Genomic DNA, 18,031 nt, shown 5'->3' on the forward strand with positions numbered 1-18,031 from the left:
AACACGAGCGAGCTCTCAGGGAATGTGCAGAGTGACCAATGTGCATTGGCTCAAAACCTAGAGTGCACAGGCCTGGCCCTGGCTGGGATACAGTGGCAAGCAAGTCCCTGCTCTCATGAAGCTTCAGGTCGAGGGAGCCCCTATTGAGGGTGATGACAGGACTCCTGGGTCATGTAGGAATCAAGATGAGACACCCTGAAAGGTCCCCTTCAGTCCTGAATTCTAGAATTTTCTATAATGTTGATGTGACAGGGATGTGGAGGGCCTTTAATTCTAGAACCCAGCCTCCCCCAGGTGGGTCCCTTCAAAGCACACCCTGTTGGGAGGCTCTGTTCTGACTCCAGAGTCCCTGTCATCCCTCAGTGTGCATGGTGAACGGGCTCTGGGAATGGCCTGCGCGGCTTGGAGTGGTTTCTTGGAAAAGTCCGAGGTGGAGCATCTTCCCTGGGCTTGAAAGCAAGTTGCATGAGAGCAAGGTTTTTGCAGCCAATGCTTATCCCACCAGAATGTTCCAGAGGCTGGTGACAGAGCCCGTGACAGGGCCCTCTTCCTTTCCTCAGACTCTCTCAGGGCCTTTGGAATCTTCCTGCCATTATTTTCCTGCTGTCTCGCTCTAACAGGCTGGGAGGCAGGAGCGTGCGTGGCATTCGGTGCCTACATACCAAGATAATTGGCCGGCATGACCTTCACTGGGAGATTAGACGTGTTCTCCCTTGGGCTTCGGGAAGGCTGGCTTCTCCACTTCATTTTTGGGTTAGGCAGGAAATACTCTGTTTCACTGTTGGTAACGATTTCCCTGAAAAAGGCATTATTTTGTCCAACTTCCCTTGAAAGATGGGAACAGATGTCAACGCTTTGCTGTTTCAGTTCATTACTCAGAATGAAAGGCCCAGTCTTGGCAGACTCTTCCCACTTGTGCGAGTTCTCTTCGAGGATGATTCATAAAATCATAGGCTGTCAGAGCTGGACGAGGACCTTCCAGAACATCCACTCCAACCCCCATTTTTTTTTTTTTTGTAGAGGGAAACTGAGGCTTGGAAAAGCTCCTTGGTCTTCACTCTCCTATTTACAGAGCCAAACCTCTGACCTTTTTGTGCACATCTTCACTGGTCTTAGACCAGGGTTGGTGCCTCCTGCCTCGTCAAGGACCTTTCTATACAGTTCCTAACCCTCTGGAGCGGGAAGGGTGGCCTTCCTGGGACATTCTTTCGTCCTTGCAAACAGCTTTCCACTTATCTAGAATCTGCTTGGGATGCACCTGGCTCAGGCCCCTTTTGTGTTCCTCCAGCTTCCCACGGAGCCCCTGGCCTCATCCACTCTGCCACAGCCCCAGCTTCCAAAGCTAGAGGCAGGACTTACCTAACCAGCTGTAGATGGACACAATGCCTTTATTTATTTATTGTATGTAGTGCCGAGGATTGAACCCAGGGCCTCACACGTGCTAGGCAAGGGCTCTACCACTGAGCCACGCCCCCAGCCCCTCGGGCTCCACATTCTGGTCCTTAGTATTCAACCATCCTGGCTTCTGGCTGGACCCTAGCCTTGCACTCCAGGATGGAATCTGGGCCACCTCCTACCAGATTCTAAGAATGGGGTTGGGACTGTGGTCCCAGTTCTGGTAACTTGTCACTGATGGGCCTTCTCTTGGGACAGGGGTCCTCCCCCGGAGTTTTAGACCTACTACCTGAATGCCAGCTTGCTCCCTGGTGTCCTGTTGGCATCTGTCCACTAGGATTCCATATCTCTATGCTGTGCCTCTTGGTTGGGTTCCCCCAGGGCATCTGGCTGCCCGGACTGTGACCTCTTACAGTAAAATGGTAAGAACCGCTATCGCAATGGGTGCTTCTTACCTGCTGACGATTGCTAAGTATGCTGTGGACATTGCTCCTGCAGCCTCCCAGTAGCCCCGAGAGGCAGGAGGCGTCATTACTGCATTCCAAATGAGGATAAGGTGGCTCGATCACGCTCAATCAGGTTCAAAGTGGGTGAGTAGCAAAGCCAGTGCCTGGACTCCATTCACGGTGACCTCAAAGCCCAATATTTTACCACTCTATCATACAAGCCACGTGCAGTGAGTTGAATTTGTGCCTGATCTCAGTCACGTCCAAATCCTAACTGCCAGTCCCTATGAAGGTGCCCTTATGTGGAATAAGGTCTGTGCCGATGTAATCAAATTGATATGATTGTAACCATATCAATTACTTACTGAACTAGGGTGGGTCCCCAACCCAATGACTGGAGTCCTTCTAAGAAGAGAGAACACATGGATACACACAGAAATGACAACGAGGCAGATGCTGTGATAATGCAGACACAGCCAAGAACCCCAAGGGCTGTGGGAACCTCCAGAAGATGGGAGAATGGAACGGCCTCTCCCCCAAAGTCTCTGAAGGGAACAGAATCTGTTGTTACCTTGATTCCTGATGTCTGGCCTCCGGAACTGTGAGAGAGAGAGGAAAAAAAATTCTCCCATTCTAAGCTAGGAGGTTTGCGGACATTTAAAAAAAAATTTTTTTTAAGTTGTTGATGGACCTTTATTTTATTTATTTTTATGTGGTGCTGAGGATCGAACCCAGTGCCTCACACGTGCTAGGTAAGCACTCTACCACTGAGCCACCACCCCACCTGGGTATTTTTTATGCCAGCTGTAGTAACTGGAGAAGGGTCCTGTTCCTGACTCCCAGAAGCCTCCACTCTGAGCCTCTGTCTCTCAGGAAGGACAGAGTCGAGCATGCATGTACCTGGCTCCATCTCCCGTTAACGCAGGTTTTCTCCCAATTATGTGTTCCCACCACCCCCGCACTACTCTTTGGTGGCCTGTGCACAACGAACTTTGTATGTACAAGTTGTTGCTAAGTCTCTGGCCCCTCTGCCGTCTGACTCCAGGAGAGCAGGAGTCAGTTTGTTTTCCTCCTGATGGGCCTCTTGGGATTAGCACAAAGCCTGAAATAAAGTGGAGGTTCAATAGTGTTTTGTTGGGAAAATGAGCCTGAGGATGCCCCCAAGGCTGCTGCTCTCCCCTCCCCCCAGCCTAGTGGGCGGAGCTCTGGTCTGTCTCCCTGCTCAGCACCCCATTCTCTGAAGCCACATGGACCCTGACAGTTGACCCCATGCTCTCTCTCTGTTTGGACCCTGCTGCTTGTGCCCTGGCACCTGATGGACCAATCTGAACTTTGCTACCCTTTTCCCTCTGACATGCCAGTGTATCCCCAGGGCAGATAGCCCTCACTCACCCTCAAGGACCTGGTGACATCCTCAGCTTCATAGGGCTCCCTAATCACTGCCCCAGGCAACTGGCTGTCCACTTTGTAGTCTCTCTGTCCCCCCTGCCTCCAGGACTCTGTTTCATCTTGGGTGAGCTCCATCATTACAGCACTCTGGCCCTGGGCTAGGGGGCTGGCTAGGTGGGGCTCCTCTGACTGCACACATGGCTTAGGACTGATGCATGCAGGCCAGGTCTGGTTCCTGGTTATGAGGAAGAGGGGACACAGTGCGGCAATGGTGGTGTGTCTTTGACACCAGCTCTTCCTGTCAGACCTGGGGTCTGGAGTGGCCAGAGTTCAGAGGTCCCCAGCCATAACTGGTGTTGAGTGACGGCTTCCCAAGCCCATGTCCTCCTTCACCCAACGCCACCACCATCTTCTGCTGCTCGAGAAGGAACCGGAAAGGACAGATGCCTTCCCTGGATTTCTCTGACTGCTGCTGGCTTAGGGGACGGGAAATGGCTACCTGCTGCCACTCACAAGTCTTCAGGACCTTCCTCCAGGGTTTCTTGGGATGGGTCATGGGGACTCCCTGCTGCTCTCTGGTCCACAGGACCTGCTGGGAGCCAGCGGGCTCTAGTACCAGCCGTGTCCCTCTTTGACACTGCTCTGGCTGCGTGCTGACCCCATCCTTACGTTACAGATTCCCGTCTGTTTCCTCCATGAAACGGTAAGATCCCGGGCTCGGAGAAGGACTCCTACTGTACCCGCAGCACCCAGCAGGGCCTGACTTCATAGACTGACTGAATTGGTCTATGTAAGCATGGGAATTCACAGAGGTCGCCCAGCAAGCCCTCCGTCAGGAGCAAGGTGTGACCGCATTCAGGGTGCGCTGTCAGAGAAGGGGCTGCTGGTGACCTGCCAGCCAGCAGGTAATCCTAACGGATTAGCACTGTGGGTGTCCGTTACCTCAGAACATGGCACTCCAAATAATTCCCGTTCACCGGAAAAGATGCAGGACAGGTGTTAGAGAACCCCAAGTGTCAACAGAGGGGTCATGCACCTGCGGGGCACACAGCCCTCCTGAGCTGAGGGATCCCAGCAGGGAGACAGGGGGAGTTCCCCGATTTCTGGGCCCCCGGGGGCAGGGCTGTGTTTGTGTCAGGAAGGCTCAGCAGGTATCCCTGCCTCATGGTGCACTAGGGACACAGCACACCCTCCACTGCCATTCCTGGGAGAATCCCCTTCCCCACTCCCCGGGTATCCACTGGGCAGCGTCCGCCCAGGTCCGGCCTGGGTACCGTGACGCAGGCCTGCGGGTGCCCAGCTGCAGCCTCGGTTAGGCCTGACTGGGGCAGACTTCTCCAACCTCTGCAGCCACCAGGTAGGCTCCCTAATCATGGTCTGGCACCATTCTTCAAGCTGCAGCTTAAAAGCCACTTCCTCAAGGAGGCCTTAGCCACTGTCCTCTGTTCTCTCCCCAAGCCCCTCTTCGCAGCAGCAGCTGAAATCCTAATGACATTTTGCTTGTCTGTTCCTGGAGGGCACAAATCCTGTCTGCCTCTGTCACCCTCACATCCCTCTTCACTGTCCTGGGTCTGGCCTGCTGACGGTTGGTGCTGGGGCCACACTCATCTCATGCATTAGTTAAGATATGGCTCCCACCAGCCTCACACAGGTTCAGCCTGGTGGCACCTCACTCCTGCCCACCTGGGAGCTGAGACGCCCCCCCGACACCCCGAGCCCCAAGGTTTCCAGTGGATGCTGCTACAGGGTCTTGATTGCCTCCCATGTCCACCAATGATGCGTGGAAGTCAGGGACATTGGTAGCCCTGTCCCCTGCCTTCTTTTCCTCCATGAGTGACCCTCCTAAGGCTCTCCAGGGTGGGGGTCATGAACTGAGCCATTAGCCATGCTCCTGGTGTGGGCTTCCCTCCTTCCTGCGGCACTTCCTCTGCCCTGTCCCCTCCTGGGCGTCACACTCTAAGTACTGGCACAGGCCTTGGCCTTGGCCTGGGCTCTGCTCTCTAGGATCCCAGGGGGAGACGGTGCTCAGTATGGTTCTGCTGAATGAAGGAACCAACAGATGGTCCCAGCCAGGGCGCGCGTGGTTCCAGCTGCCCCTCCAGCCTGTCTCCCTTCGATACCTGCTGCACCCTGAAGCTCTCTTGCACCTTGTCCCAACCATGATCCCCGCAGGTCTTTGCAGGCCTTTCTGCTGCTGAGTTCTAGAGCTGACGCTCCTGGGGTGCATCTCCCAGTCCTTCCTGCATCTCTGGCCAGGTCCTCAGAAAGATCCTGGTGACACCTGCTCCTCAGCCCTTGCTATGGCAGCCTGCTGCCTCGACAAGAGTGCATCTTGGTAGCGCACCTGTTTCCTCTGCCTTCCCCCACGCTGTCCACACACTTCCGACCTCTCAGGTCACCTCTAGCTTGCCTTGCTTCCAAGTACCCTGGTCCATCCTGAGGGTGGTGGCGTGGGCAGAGCTTTCCCTGGCCCAAACAGGGGCTGGGAGCCTCTCCTAACACCAGTGCTCACAGCCAGAACTAAGATCTGGCTCCCGCCTGGAAGGTAGAAGACCTGGTGGGTTATGGGGCCATGGCCTTGATACCAGACCCTCCCTCTGCACACCCTGGAGGTGTCACAGTAGTGAGTCACTCCTGACCCCACAGCCACGTCCCTGGGTGAGGTGGGCCAGCCCGTGCTTGTTCTCCTGTCCCTCACTCCCCGGTTCCTGCTCTGCATGGGTCTGGCCTGTTCTGGGTGTTGGGCAAGAGCCAAGTTCAGCCCACCAGGTGCTCCAGGAAGAGCCAAGCAAAGGGCGTGGGCACTTCTGCCCATGCCACCCTCCTGCCCATGCCACCCTCCTGCACTCAGTGTTATGGGAAGCAGAGGGACGTTCGGGAAGTGCTACTTCTCCATAGGGAGAGGACCATAGGCCAAGGCTATACGTGTGGCTATTCCTTGTCTCCATCTTGGGCCGGGCCATCGCACAGCCAGGGGAAACTCTGGTCATTCAGTATGTATGACAGTGAGGGCAAGAGCATAGAGATAAAGGAGCCAAGGGCTTGCTGTGCCCCGGAGGCCCAGGACCCCTCCTGCTCCTTCCCTCTTCCTCCGCCTCTGAATCCAGTGCCCAAGTACCTGGGAGAGCAGCGTGGACAGGGCTCCTGTGTCCCCAAGACCAGGTTTGCCACGGGCCAGCCAGGGGCACTCAATGACCCACGCTGGGGCTCACCCTGCACCCTGGGGGGTCAGGCTCAGGCTGTTAGGTAGGTGCTGCTCCTTCCTCGCCCCAGGGACCCCCCCCGCAGCTCCGTGCTGTCCTAGGTCACTGTTTTCCTCTTTGGCCTTCACGGCCCAGGTGTCTCCGGAATCCCCCCTCTTTCATGCTATTCCTGGTCCTGCCCCAGGTCTCACCTCTTCTCTTCCTGAGCAGAGTCCCCATCCCCGACTCCCAGGTCCCCTGCAGCCTGAGCTGCCTGTTCCCCCAAATCCCAACCTCCTGCCCTGCTGTCTCCTTGGATGTCCACTCATATGGCCAGCTGCCAACTAGGTCCCAGGTCCCAACATGTCCCCAGCTGAACTCATGACCGCTCCTGAGTCCTCGTCTTCTCTGGGGGACTTGCTATCTGGCAATGACACCCGGCCTTCCATCTGTCCTGCTGGAATTCCACACCTCATCCTGACTCCTCCCTTCCCCCTCTCTGTCCACCAATCACCCATCTCAATAATGTCAACTCTGTGTCCCCTCGCTGTGCCTTCACTTCCCCAACCTAACGCTCTGAGTTAGGCTACCACACTCCCCACCCAGGCCCCGGCCACGCCTCCAGAACGGCTTCCATTTGCCTCAGTAGCAGAGTTATTTTCAAGTGCCAAGTTGACGTCACCCTGCACCCCCCATCCCCAGCTCTGTACCTTCCGGGATTCAACCAAACGTTCTGGTTCAGTGCACGGGACTCTTCAAAGCTGTCTCTTGCCCCTTCTCCACCAGCAGCTCTCCTCTTGGCCTCAGGATCTCTACTCTTGGGGCTCCGCCTCCCCAGGCCCCAAAGAGGCTCCTGGGTACCTGGCGCCAGGACACAGAAACTCTGGATGGCAAGCTGGGGCTCCCCGTGTCGGAAAGGCCAGTGCCCCGTACTCTGGAGTGTGGCTCAGCTCCCTGTGAGTTCAGTCAATGTGAGTCAGTTCCCCAGAGCTGCCTGTTTGGGGTCCTTGAGGTAAGGTTGAGGTCCTAGCCACATGTGGCCTAGCAGGAGGGTCACGGCTGATGGGTCATTTCTCCCACAGCCACCATATTGAAGCAGGGTCACATGTTAGATGGGGGGCTGCCCCCGAATGGAATAGTGCCCAATAGGATGGTTCCCAGGTCTGAGGGCTTACTCAGCACCAGGCTCTGTTAAGCATTTGGAGGCAAGATCTCATGAAATCTTCCCATGAACAAGGGGCAAAAGGCCTCTTTATTATCCCCATTCCACAGATGTGGAAATAAAGGCCAGAGAAGTTAGATAACTTTCCCACGGTTGGCAGAAACACCCCAGGCCAGAATTCGAATCCATTTCCATTGGATTCCAGTGTCATCAAAACACAGGGGGGTCATTGAGGCACAGGGGTGGGTGGAAGGCTTCTGAGGCGGTAAACAGAGCAAGCAGGCAGCAGCATCGCAGAGACAGATGGGTGATGGATGCAGTAACCGCCACCCTAATTGGGTTTGTGGCTCCCGTGGTTCAAGTTCAAGGCCATCCAGGGAAGGTAAGTCCATTGGCATGTGAGGGGAGCATCCTCCAGGTACCCTTCCTCCTCCACAGCCCTGGCTCCTTGGAAGCCTGTGTGGCACGGGACAGAGGCCAGCAGAGTGTCAGGGAAGGACATTTTAAGTCCTGCTGGTCGGAGGCTCCACCCAGGGCCTCCAAATGGGCCTCGGGAGGCAGACACTTGCAAAGGTGGGCATTCATCATTTTTACACCTACGTTCAGATCCCTAATAATGAAGTAATAATATTGCCAAGTCTTTACCATGCGTTCTAGGAGCTAGTGAGAAGACTAATTATCTGACGACACTAATAAATGGTTATGATGTTATTAAAAAGGGCACCAAGCTAGGATTAATAGGCTCATCAATTGTAGGGAATCGGGTTTAACAAGGTCCTCTGCATGTCCCATTAGGGCTCATGGCCTTGATGGATCTGGGCCTCCTAAAGGGCCTCCCAGCTGTGCAGAGGAGGCCGTGGATGAGGCTCCCTCCCTTTCCCAGCTGAGGGTCACTCGGGAAGACGAGGCTCTGCTGGGCTTTCTCTGCATAGCCCTTTTAAAAGTGGCTCTTCCAAGCTCTTGGGCCACTGGAGATGCTGTGACTGGCAAGAGCAGTTCAGCCCAGCTCACATCCGCACGTGGCCTTCGCTCTGCCTATGACACCCCCTTCCGCCCCTGCCTGGCTTGCCTCTGCAAAGGACGGGCTCAGAACCCACCCAGGGCCCCAGACTCCAGAGCCCCACAGGAGGCGCAGGGGAGCAGATAGATGGAGGTGCCTCTGGGGCCTGCTGACTGATTTCCATAATAATTACAGTTATTACTAATAACAGTGACAACACCACTCCCCTCCACTTACAGCGGATCCTACCACCTAGAAGCTGCTCCCCCACCCGCTGTCTCCTCCGGGCCTCACCACGGCTGGGAAGAACTCGGGGCAGGTATCATCATTCTCACTGCGGAGTCAGGAAATGGGAGCTCAGGGAGGCAAAGGGACTTCCTGAGGCCCCTTCCCCCAGCCTCCAAGGAATAACTGGAAGATGGGTGTGGGGGTGCACATCTGTAATCCCGCAACTCAGGAGGCTGAGGCAAGGGGATCACAAGTTTGAGGCCAGCCTCAGCAACTCAGCAAGACCCTGACTCAAAATAAATAACTAACTACATAAATAGGGGTAGGGATGTAGCTCAGTGGTAGAGTGCCCCTGGGCTTAATCCCCAACAACAATAAATAAATAAATACCATTTTTAATAGTAGATGCTGAGGCTGCGCTGATTAGGAAATACACACATGTTAACTGAGTCCTCGTGACAACCTCATGAAGCAGGTATTATCATCATTCCCCTTTCACAGATGAGGAAACTGAGGCACAGAGAAGTCAAGCAACTGTCCAGGAACACACAGCTCCTAAATGGCAGAACCAAACCCAGCCTGAGTTCATCCTCTTTACCATTGAGCCTTTCCTATCAGGCTTCCCCGGAAGCCCGGTTCCCTAGGCCCTAGAACAGGACTCTGCTGAGTCAGGCTCTGCTTGAGCCTTCATGCTCCAAGCTACAGCCTCCCTCCCCGTTCTCAGCCTCCAAGGTACGGTAGCCCCCTCAGACCCTTAACAGGAAGTCTGTTTGGCTTGCCTCCTCCCTGGAGAGGTGAGGTAATGAGTCCTACCCATTGGCTGGCACTTGTGGGTTGCAAAGACCTACTGCAGGAGCTGCCTCTGCCCTGGCTCCTGATTAGGATATGCTTTTTGGAGAGGCTGCAGCCCTGGGCTGCTAAGGCACAGAGCCCCCAAAGACTCTACCACTTTGAATCCAGATCCACCACTTACTCTCCCGGGGCCTTCTCTTTACTGCCTCATCTGTGAAATGGGTGTTACTGACAGCATGGACCACAGGCGGCTGGATTCAGGGTAAGTGAGAGAAGGAATCCAAGGGGTCTATTATAGCCCAGGCCCTGCATCCATTAGCTTCAGGTATGATTTCTATGGAGTTAGACAGATTCTTCCATCAAGTAGAGGACTCTGAGCCGGAAGGCAGGGGGCATTTATTCTGTGCCAGGTAAGCCTGCACAATTGGGGCCTTAGGGGTTGCAGTATATTCTAATTCCTCCTAGAGGAGAAATGCAGACATGGAGGCCCAGGGGGGTGACGAAATGTGAGGGTCACACGTCTATTGGGTGGGAAAGCCGCACTGAACCCCGGGTTCACTGGACTGGGGGTCCCTGCTTCCAAGAGCCAGGATGTGTTTGTGGTAGCATCTCACGAGGCATGTGGAGCCGGAGCCTCACAGCAATACCACACGGCTCCCGGGAAGAGGGGGGATCAATGTGCCCATTTCACAGAGGAGAAAGCAGCTCACAGAGGTCAGGTGACTCACCCCTGTCCCCATGCTAATGAGGGAAGAATCAGGAGACCAGGGTCCCTGATCTCTCCCCTGCTGTGGTGTCCCTAGCCCCCCTGATCCCCCCCTGCTGTGGTGTCCCTAGCCGGTGGCTCCTCTGCTTCCCTCCCATGTCCCACAAGCCCTGGCCCTGACCAGCCGCCCTCTCTTCCCTCTGCCTGCTGTGGCTCCTGCTTCCCGGCCCGTCTCCTACCAGCAGCCTGAGAAGCTGCTTCTGGTCTCTTCTGGTAGAGCTTGCTCACCCTCCCTCCCGACCCTCAGCTGGCTCTCTGGACCACCTGTCTGCCCCGTGAACCCAAAGTTCCTAGAAGCAGTGACAGATCTCTCCGTGTCCTTGAGGTTGGTGGACTGTTCCATCCTGGCCCCCCAGCCCCTGGCCCACGTCTGGGACATCCTTTTGTACCTCTTAAAGGAGCCGAGGGCCCTGAGAAGCTGGGAGACTCCTGAGAAAGTTCATCATAGATGCTGGTGGGGCATGCTCAGCCTCAGGGGCTGACACAGGTGTTTGCAGGAGGTGGTTGGCAGGAGGAGGTGCCCAGGAGGCGGGGCAGGTCTGGGAGAGCTGGGCACACTTCCCCAGTCTCCAAGGGCACAACCTTCACCTCCATAGCCCTGGCCACCAGGTCCTCAGTTGCTGGATGCCTGGCCCTGATGCACAAGTAGCACCTTATCAAACCTCCCAGGGGCCTTGCCCACCACCCCACCCCCGCCCGCACCCCTGTCCCGCTTACATGGTCGATGAGCTCCTTGACCATGCCATTCCACTGGCCCTTGTCGTCCTGCGCCCCGTACTTGCCGTCCTCCACCAACCGGATCTCATAGGAGAAGCCCAGGATGTGGGCCAGCTCCTTGAGCAGGTCAATGCAGTAGCCCTCGAAGCGGTCATTCCCATACAGGGTCCTGTCAGACTTCCGGAACATGACGAAGGGCTCCTCCTACAGGGACAGATGGGGGAGGGGATGACAAAGGCTGAAGGGGAGGTGGAGGCGGCTGGAAACCTCTACTTTTTAAAAAATAAAACATTTGAGGGCTGGGGTTATGGCTCAGTGGTAGAGCGCTTGCCTAGCATGTGTGAGGCACTGGGTTCGATTCTCAGCACCACATATAAATAAATAAATAAAATAACAATCCATCAACATCTAAAATAAATAAATAAATAAAAACATTTGGGGTGGCTCAGATGAGCGGCCGGCTAAGTGGGCAGAGGGACAGCGCATTTCCCAAGAGCCAACTTGGTGCCCTGCAAGCTGAATGCTATGGGCAGTTCCTGGGTACCTACTGACCCGCTAGCCCAGTGGCCACAGAGCTAGAAGGTGGTAGGACAGGGCTTTGAGCTTGAGACCGCCTGATTCTAAACCCACGTTCTCTCCGGGCCAGAGTTCTGAGTGAGCTCCCGGGGCAGCATCAGTGGCAGGACCTGGGAACTTGTTGGAAATGCACATTCTCGGGCTCCATCCCAGACCTACTGTGCCAGAAACCCTGGGTGTGGCCCAGCAATCCGGGTTTGCATAACGCTCCTGAGAATCCGGATGTCCACTCAAGTGGGAGGACAGGGCTGTAGAAAGCCCTTCATCAAGTGTCTTCCCAACTCCGGCTGGAAGATTAGATCGACACACTCCTGATACCACTCTCTTTCTAAGCATCTCCTCAGTCTCCGCGCTAGGATCTGCCAGGTGAGTGATGGCCGATAACGGAGACAGCTTCATTTGTATGTGGCTGTGCGGGCTCCAGGAAATTAGCAAATGAGACAGAGCTCAACGTGCGTGCTGAGCACAGGAGCCCAGAGTCACCAGGCAGAAGCCGGGTGCCTGTTTAACTGCAGAGCAGACCCATAGGGGGTACTCGTGACCCCATCTGATGGAGGCAGGAAGTGAAGTTCTGGAGGACAAGTGACTTGCACCTGCTGACCCCGGGGGCATCGAGAGGGGACCTGAACTTGGGGGATGGGACCCCTGAGTGCAAATTCCAGAGGCCCCAATCCCCATGGTGTAGCTCCCTGGGGACAGGTGATCCTCATAAGGTGGTTTGTAGCGCCAAGGACACCTGACCTGTGTCAGATTCCCCTGCCACAGGCCCCCACATCTGCAGAACCTGGGGGTTCTGATGTGTCAAGGTCCAGGCCTCCAGCATGGTGACCGGAGGCCAGGTCAACATGCAAGCCCATGTCGCTGCTGGTTCTGTCTACCCAGGCTCACGCATATTTCCCTAAGTTGGGGTCTGGCTGAATTCCCAAAAAACTCAACATGGAATGAATTCCTACTATGCACCAGGCACCAATTTAAACTCTTATCACAGGATGTCTTAAGTCTCACTAGCTTGCAAAATAGGTGACATTATTCCTATTTGATAGATGAGGTTCAGAGAAGGTCAGAAAGTTGCCCAAAGTCACACAGGAGCTGACTTACAGTTCGATGGGTGCAGCTCCAACCCTCCCCGGGCAGCACCCCTGCCTGGCTGTTTCCCTTCATGTTCCGGGGGGCCGAGGGGGGTGTCGGAACTCCCTGACTTCATGGGCTTTTCTAGATCCCAGACTCGGGTCTAGAACTGACGTTCCAGTGCCTGCCTCTGGACCACTGGCTTGGGCCTGCAGCTTCCCTGCTCCTTCCCGCTGGCCGACCTTCCCCAAGCCCCGCTGGGCAACCTCTGTGTCAGAACGCCTCGGGCCTCAGCTGAAGGAATGGTCCTGTGGGGGAGGCCTGCGTCCCCTCCCACCTACATTAAGGCACACGCCTGAGTATGCAGGTGTCCTACTGGCCTCTCCACTGCTGAGGCCATGCTCTTGACCCCATGGGCCCCTGGGGTGGGCTGGGCACTGGGAGGTCCAGTGAAGACTCCTGCCGAGGTCGGTCAGGAGCAGAACCCCCAGCAGCCTCCAGGGAGCTCCTGCTATGGAGGGGTTCAACTTTTTGGTCCAGGTTCTCCAGCACTGCCACCTCCCGAAATCCCGTCCCCCATATGACTGATCCACTCTGGCTTTCAGGAGTCCCTTGGGATGGGGGACGCGGGGCACATCTGAATCCCAGGGGGCCCTGACTCTTCAGGGATGCTGGGAAAACATCTTCTCAGTCTAATGGATGGAAAGCTGGACCTTTTGGCCAGCCTCGGTGCCAGACCTCAGTGCCTCTCCTGTCCTCCCGCCAACTGAATAGGTGGCCCAGCAGTGTTGGGGACGAGTCCAGGTGGGCTTGGGGAAGGTACTGAGGCCACCTGGAGGAAAGGGAGATTCATCTGGTCCATATGAAACTTTCCTATCAATTAGTCTTTGGGCAGAGGCTGCCTGAACCCTGGTCCAGGGCCTGGTGAGCAGTGCCTGAGCAGAATTTCAGTCCAAACTCATCCTTGGTTGATGCTCTTGTGCAGTGAACAAGCCACACTACCGCCCATGGTGGCCCTGATTTTATTTAGTTCAAGGAAAGACTCAGAGAGAAGGTACCATCTTGCCTAGGGGAACCACCAACCACGCCTAGATTCTTAATTCCTTCTGGAAGATGGGGGTAATAACAGACCCCACCCTAACCTGCAGGGTTGTTGTAAGGATATAACACATCCACCTCGGAGAAGCACTTAGCACCTGGCAAGTGTTAGCTGTCCATATTGTCTCCATCAACACTGTCACTGTCGTCATCACCTTCTTCCCGTGTGCTGGCTGACCTGTTACTGCAGTGACCTTTCCAACCTAGAGACCGCCCCCAATGCCACCACAGGGTAAAAATCACCTCGCCGGCAGGGGGAAAACCACTTGGGAAAGGTCCCTGAGAAAGCACACCTCCTGACCCCTCTGCCCCCCTCTCTGGCCTTATCCTCTAAAATTAGCACTTCATTTGTGAAGCCACCGAAGCCCCAGAATCTATACATCTCCATATAAATACGCTGCCTTCGGAGCAGCTGTAAAATGCCATTAATTTCGGGAAGTGCTTTGCGGATGGCATACATATTTAACAGCCAAAGCCCAGAGCATTAAAATGGTGCTCGCCTTAGTAATGTGTCTCCAGACCTGCAACATTTCCTAGGGGGTAATTCTGAACTCCGCCAACTACTTATTCATGGACTATTTCACAATTTATTACTGGAAATGTCCAGACAGCCAATTCACAAGCTCTCTCGGCTGCTAATCGATTGCTCAGTGAAGGTGCCCTCAATTTCATAACTTCACGCTCTCCTATTGCTCTGGGAGAACAGCCGTAGGACCAGGGGTAATATTTCTCTTCAACAAGTCACAGAAAACAGGGGTCCAGAAAAATAACCTTTTCCGACTTTCTGTCACTGGGGCTGCTGCTTGGGTTTCTCAACAATCACTTTGACCAATGTGAAAGCAGGGCCTAGCACTAAGCTTCTCCCCGTGATAGGACCCTGGAGTCAGAAAAGGGGGCTGGGGGACTAGCCCTAAGTGGGGAGGGGCTCAGGGGTTAGCTACCTAATCACTCTGCTCCCACAACCTGCTCCTTCCTTCCTTCCTTCCTCCCTCCCTCCCTGTCCTTCCTTCCTTCCTTCCTTCCTTCCTTCCTTCCTTCCTTCCTTCCTTCCTTCCTCCCTCCCTCCCTGTCCTTCCTTCCTCCCTCCCTCCCTGTCCTTCCTTCCTTCCTTCCTTCCTTCGTACTGGGGATTGAACTCAGGGGCACTTGACCACTAAGCCACTTCCCCAGCCCTATTTTGTATTTTATTTAGAGACAAGGTCTCACTGAGTTGCTTAGTGCCTTGCTAAGTTGCTGAGGCTGACTTTGAACTTGATCCTCCTGTCTCATCGCCCCCTCCCCTCCCACCCCAGTGCTGGGATTACAGGCATGTGCCACTGTGTCTGGCCTTCACCCTTCCTTCTGATGTCAACCCACATCCACATGTTGACACCCGTAGGTACCCAGAGCCCCTGGCAACACCATGTGCCCAGGTGGCCTGTCTGCCTAGCCCTGCTGGGACACGCTGGTCAAAGCCCCTGGACCCAGGGCTTCTGCTGGTTAGAACAAGAGAGGCAGGAGGAACTGGCTGCTGGACTGGGGTGCTTCTCCCAGTCCACATTCTGGCCCTGGCTGGGTCTCCTCTCCTGAGGCTGGGTGCTGAGGGTTCGGCCGGCCTGGCAGTTGGGTCTATGTGGGTCACGATGTACACTCAGCACAAATACTGCCAGTGAGCATCCGGACCCCAAGGGTGGCCAGTTCCACACCCACACCCTGACACTTCCCCTCACATCAGCAGCTAAAAGAACCCTGAACCTTCAAAAGCAGGGCCCCCAGGAGTGGGCCGGGTGTGCTTTCTCTGTGTGTGAGCTGAGGTTTGGGCAGATGAATTTTTCATGACCTCATGGAAGAGCGGAACTAGAACAGAGGCCGGGGCGGGCGGGAGTCAGGGTGAGGGGGGGGGGGCGGAGTGGGGTGCTGCAGGCAGGAATGGGCAAGGCTGCAAGAGCTCAGAGAGTCAGAGTGCATGCAGTCAGCTTCTGTCCGTCTGCCTGTCCAGGGCGAGGCACCCTCAGCACCTAAGCCCAAGTTTTAGCACAGGGGAGAAGAGGAGGCCAGTTTGGGGGTGGTCCACCCAGAGCTGCTGGGGTCTGCCACAAGCAGGGAAAAGAAAAAGGGGGAGAAACCCCCGGGGGTCTCAGCTCCAGGCCTTGTTCCCCAGAGGCAAAGTGGTTTGATGTTCTTGCCCTGTGATTCAGTACCTGCCTGTCACTCAAAGTGCTGTTGCCTTGACAACGCACTCCTGGCCAGGCAGGGGGCTGTGCTCACAGCGGGAGGTGCTGGCCCTGCATTCAGCTGACTAGCACAGGGGCTGGATTTTTCAGCCAGAGCCACTGGGCCTGGGCCAGGCTGGGCCACTCCCTACAACCTGTGCAGCTGCACCAGAAGCCCACGACAGAGAGCGTCCCCCAGGGCTCTGGACTGCAGACGGTGGCTCGGAGCCTTTCAGGCACCTTCCCTGGAGCATCTGAAGCAGCTCTAGGTCTCCAGGTGGCCCCAGGCCAATCCTTCACAGGAGCGTGCATCTCTCTCCCACTAGGATACTTTCAGCTGGACACAGAATTTCTTGGAGACCTGTGCAAAGGCTGGAGCACATTCTCCCTCCATTTCCTGCCTCCAGGAAATACTAGGCTTTTCTCACTGCCCCACAGGGAGAAGCAGAGCTGACCCCAGGGGACGGGGAGAGGTGAGCCCTGGCTCATCCCTAGGCCATGTGGCTGATACTGCATGATGGAGTGAAGATGGTCAGTGTGGCCATCCATGGGTGTGGGACAGCTGCTTCAAGGCATGTCAGAGGTCAAGGCAATAGGGCCAGAGAGATGAACTGTTACGATGTCAGAGCCAGGCGCTCAGACAGTGACCAGGGAAAGGGACTAGGAGACAGCTGATGTGATCTGCAGTGTCACATCTGAGCAGAAGATACAGCTTGGGTTCCTGAGGGGGGTCACCAACCCTAAGGCCTTCAGAGGCCAGTGGGGAAACAAAGTGATAAGAAGCAGCCTCACAGCCCGGCGGGCATAGTGGTGCACGCCTGTAATCCCAGTGGCTCAGGAGTCTAAGGCAGGAGGATCGTGAGTTCAAAGCCAGCCTCAGCAAAAGTGAGGCACTAAGCTACTCAGTGAGACCCTATTCCTAAATAAAACACAAAGGAGAGCTGGGGATGTGGCTCAGTCGTCGAGTACCCCTGAGTTCAATCCCCGGTACCTCCCCACTAAAAAATAAAAGAAAAGAAGCAGCCTCACGTATGCATGTGCCCATGAGGGAGTGATGGGGTCTGGAGAGGCCCACTGGACCAGTAAGACATTCAGACACAAGTTCAAAGTTTATAATGCAATGTGCCCCATGCCAGGAATCACCACTGGGACTGCGGTCAGTCTTTGGTGACATCCAGGGCTCTGCCTGTGGACGGAAGCAGAGGTTTTCACTACAACTCTTCGTCCAAGTGATATGCTCAACCCAAGCTCACGGGGCTCTGGATATATAATCAATAGCAATGAATAACAATAACAGCTCTCATTTAGTGCTTGCCCCACGTGGTTTATATTTATTAACCATTCATCCTCTTGACTCCACGGAGTAGGTGCAATTATTATATCTCACCTTTCAGATGGGAGCCAGGCACAGAGCGGTTAAGCAATGTCTCAGGGTCACACCTAAGTCAACAGGGAAGCCAGGACTCATCCCCAAAGGCCGTGCTCTTAGCCATCACACGGCCTGCCCCTGCAACCGTCCCAAGATGGTCTTTCTCTCCCTCTTGCCTGGGCCTAAGGGCCAGTCGGAAGTTAGGGTGGGATGCCCCTTAATGGAATGAACATGACAGGTTGGGGACATTGGCAAGAAGCTGCCGGTGTTCATGAAGAAGCGGAGAATACTGGCAGGTCAGGAGCACGGGGTGTCTGCTGGATTCTGCCTCTGCTCCAGTAGGAAAAACCCCGTGCTTCTGCACAAGGACCTAAGAAATCCCTGATGCCTCTGCAGAAGGGTTTTATGCCCTTGGAATTGGGCTGCTGCCATTTTAATAAAATTTAACCCTGTGGTCTTTCAAGGTGGCTGTCTTTTGCATCTTTTCAGGCTATTCGCCCTCACTTACCTCTTCCTTTCCAAGTATTGTTTTGCGGGTTCTACCGCCTTAGCTCATTTAATCATCTCTCCTCCGAATCTCTTAAATCATACTAGTTTTATCTTTTTTTAATCTTGCCTTGCAAAAAGTGTTTTATTTATATCTCACATTTT

The 18,031-nt window shown here is 55.0% G+C and overlaps 1 protein-coding gene across 2 annotated transcripts in view; it reads right to left on the reverse strand.

Moving 5' to 3' along the window:
- Positions 1–18,031, reverse strand: part of Grik3 (glutamate ionotropic receptor kainate type subunit 3) — a 207,859-nt gene that overhangs the window by 22,776 nt on the left and 167,052 nt on the right. For both annotated transcript variants that reach the window (XM_027937396.2, XM_071617686.1), the window contains exon 10: positions 11,078–11,281. In XM_027937396.2, the coding sequence (XP_027793197.1) occupies positions 11,078–11,281 (204 nt within the window). The remainder of the gene's footprint in view (positions 1–11,077; positions 11,282–18,031) is intronic.

Source organism: Marmota flaviventris, chromosome 10 (assembly GCF_047511675.1).
Source record: "Marmota flaviventris isolate mMarFla1 chromosome 10, mMarFla1.hap1, whole genome shotgun sequence".
NCBI classification, from domain to species: domain Eukaryota; kingdom Metazoa; phylum Chordata; class Mammalia; order Rodentia; family Sciuridae; genus Marmota; species Marmota flaviventris.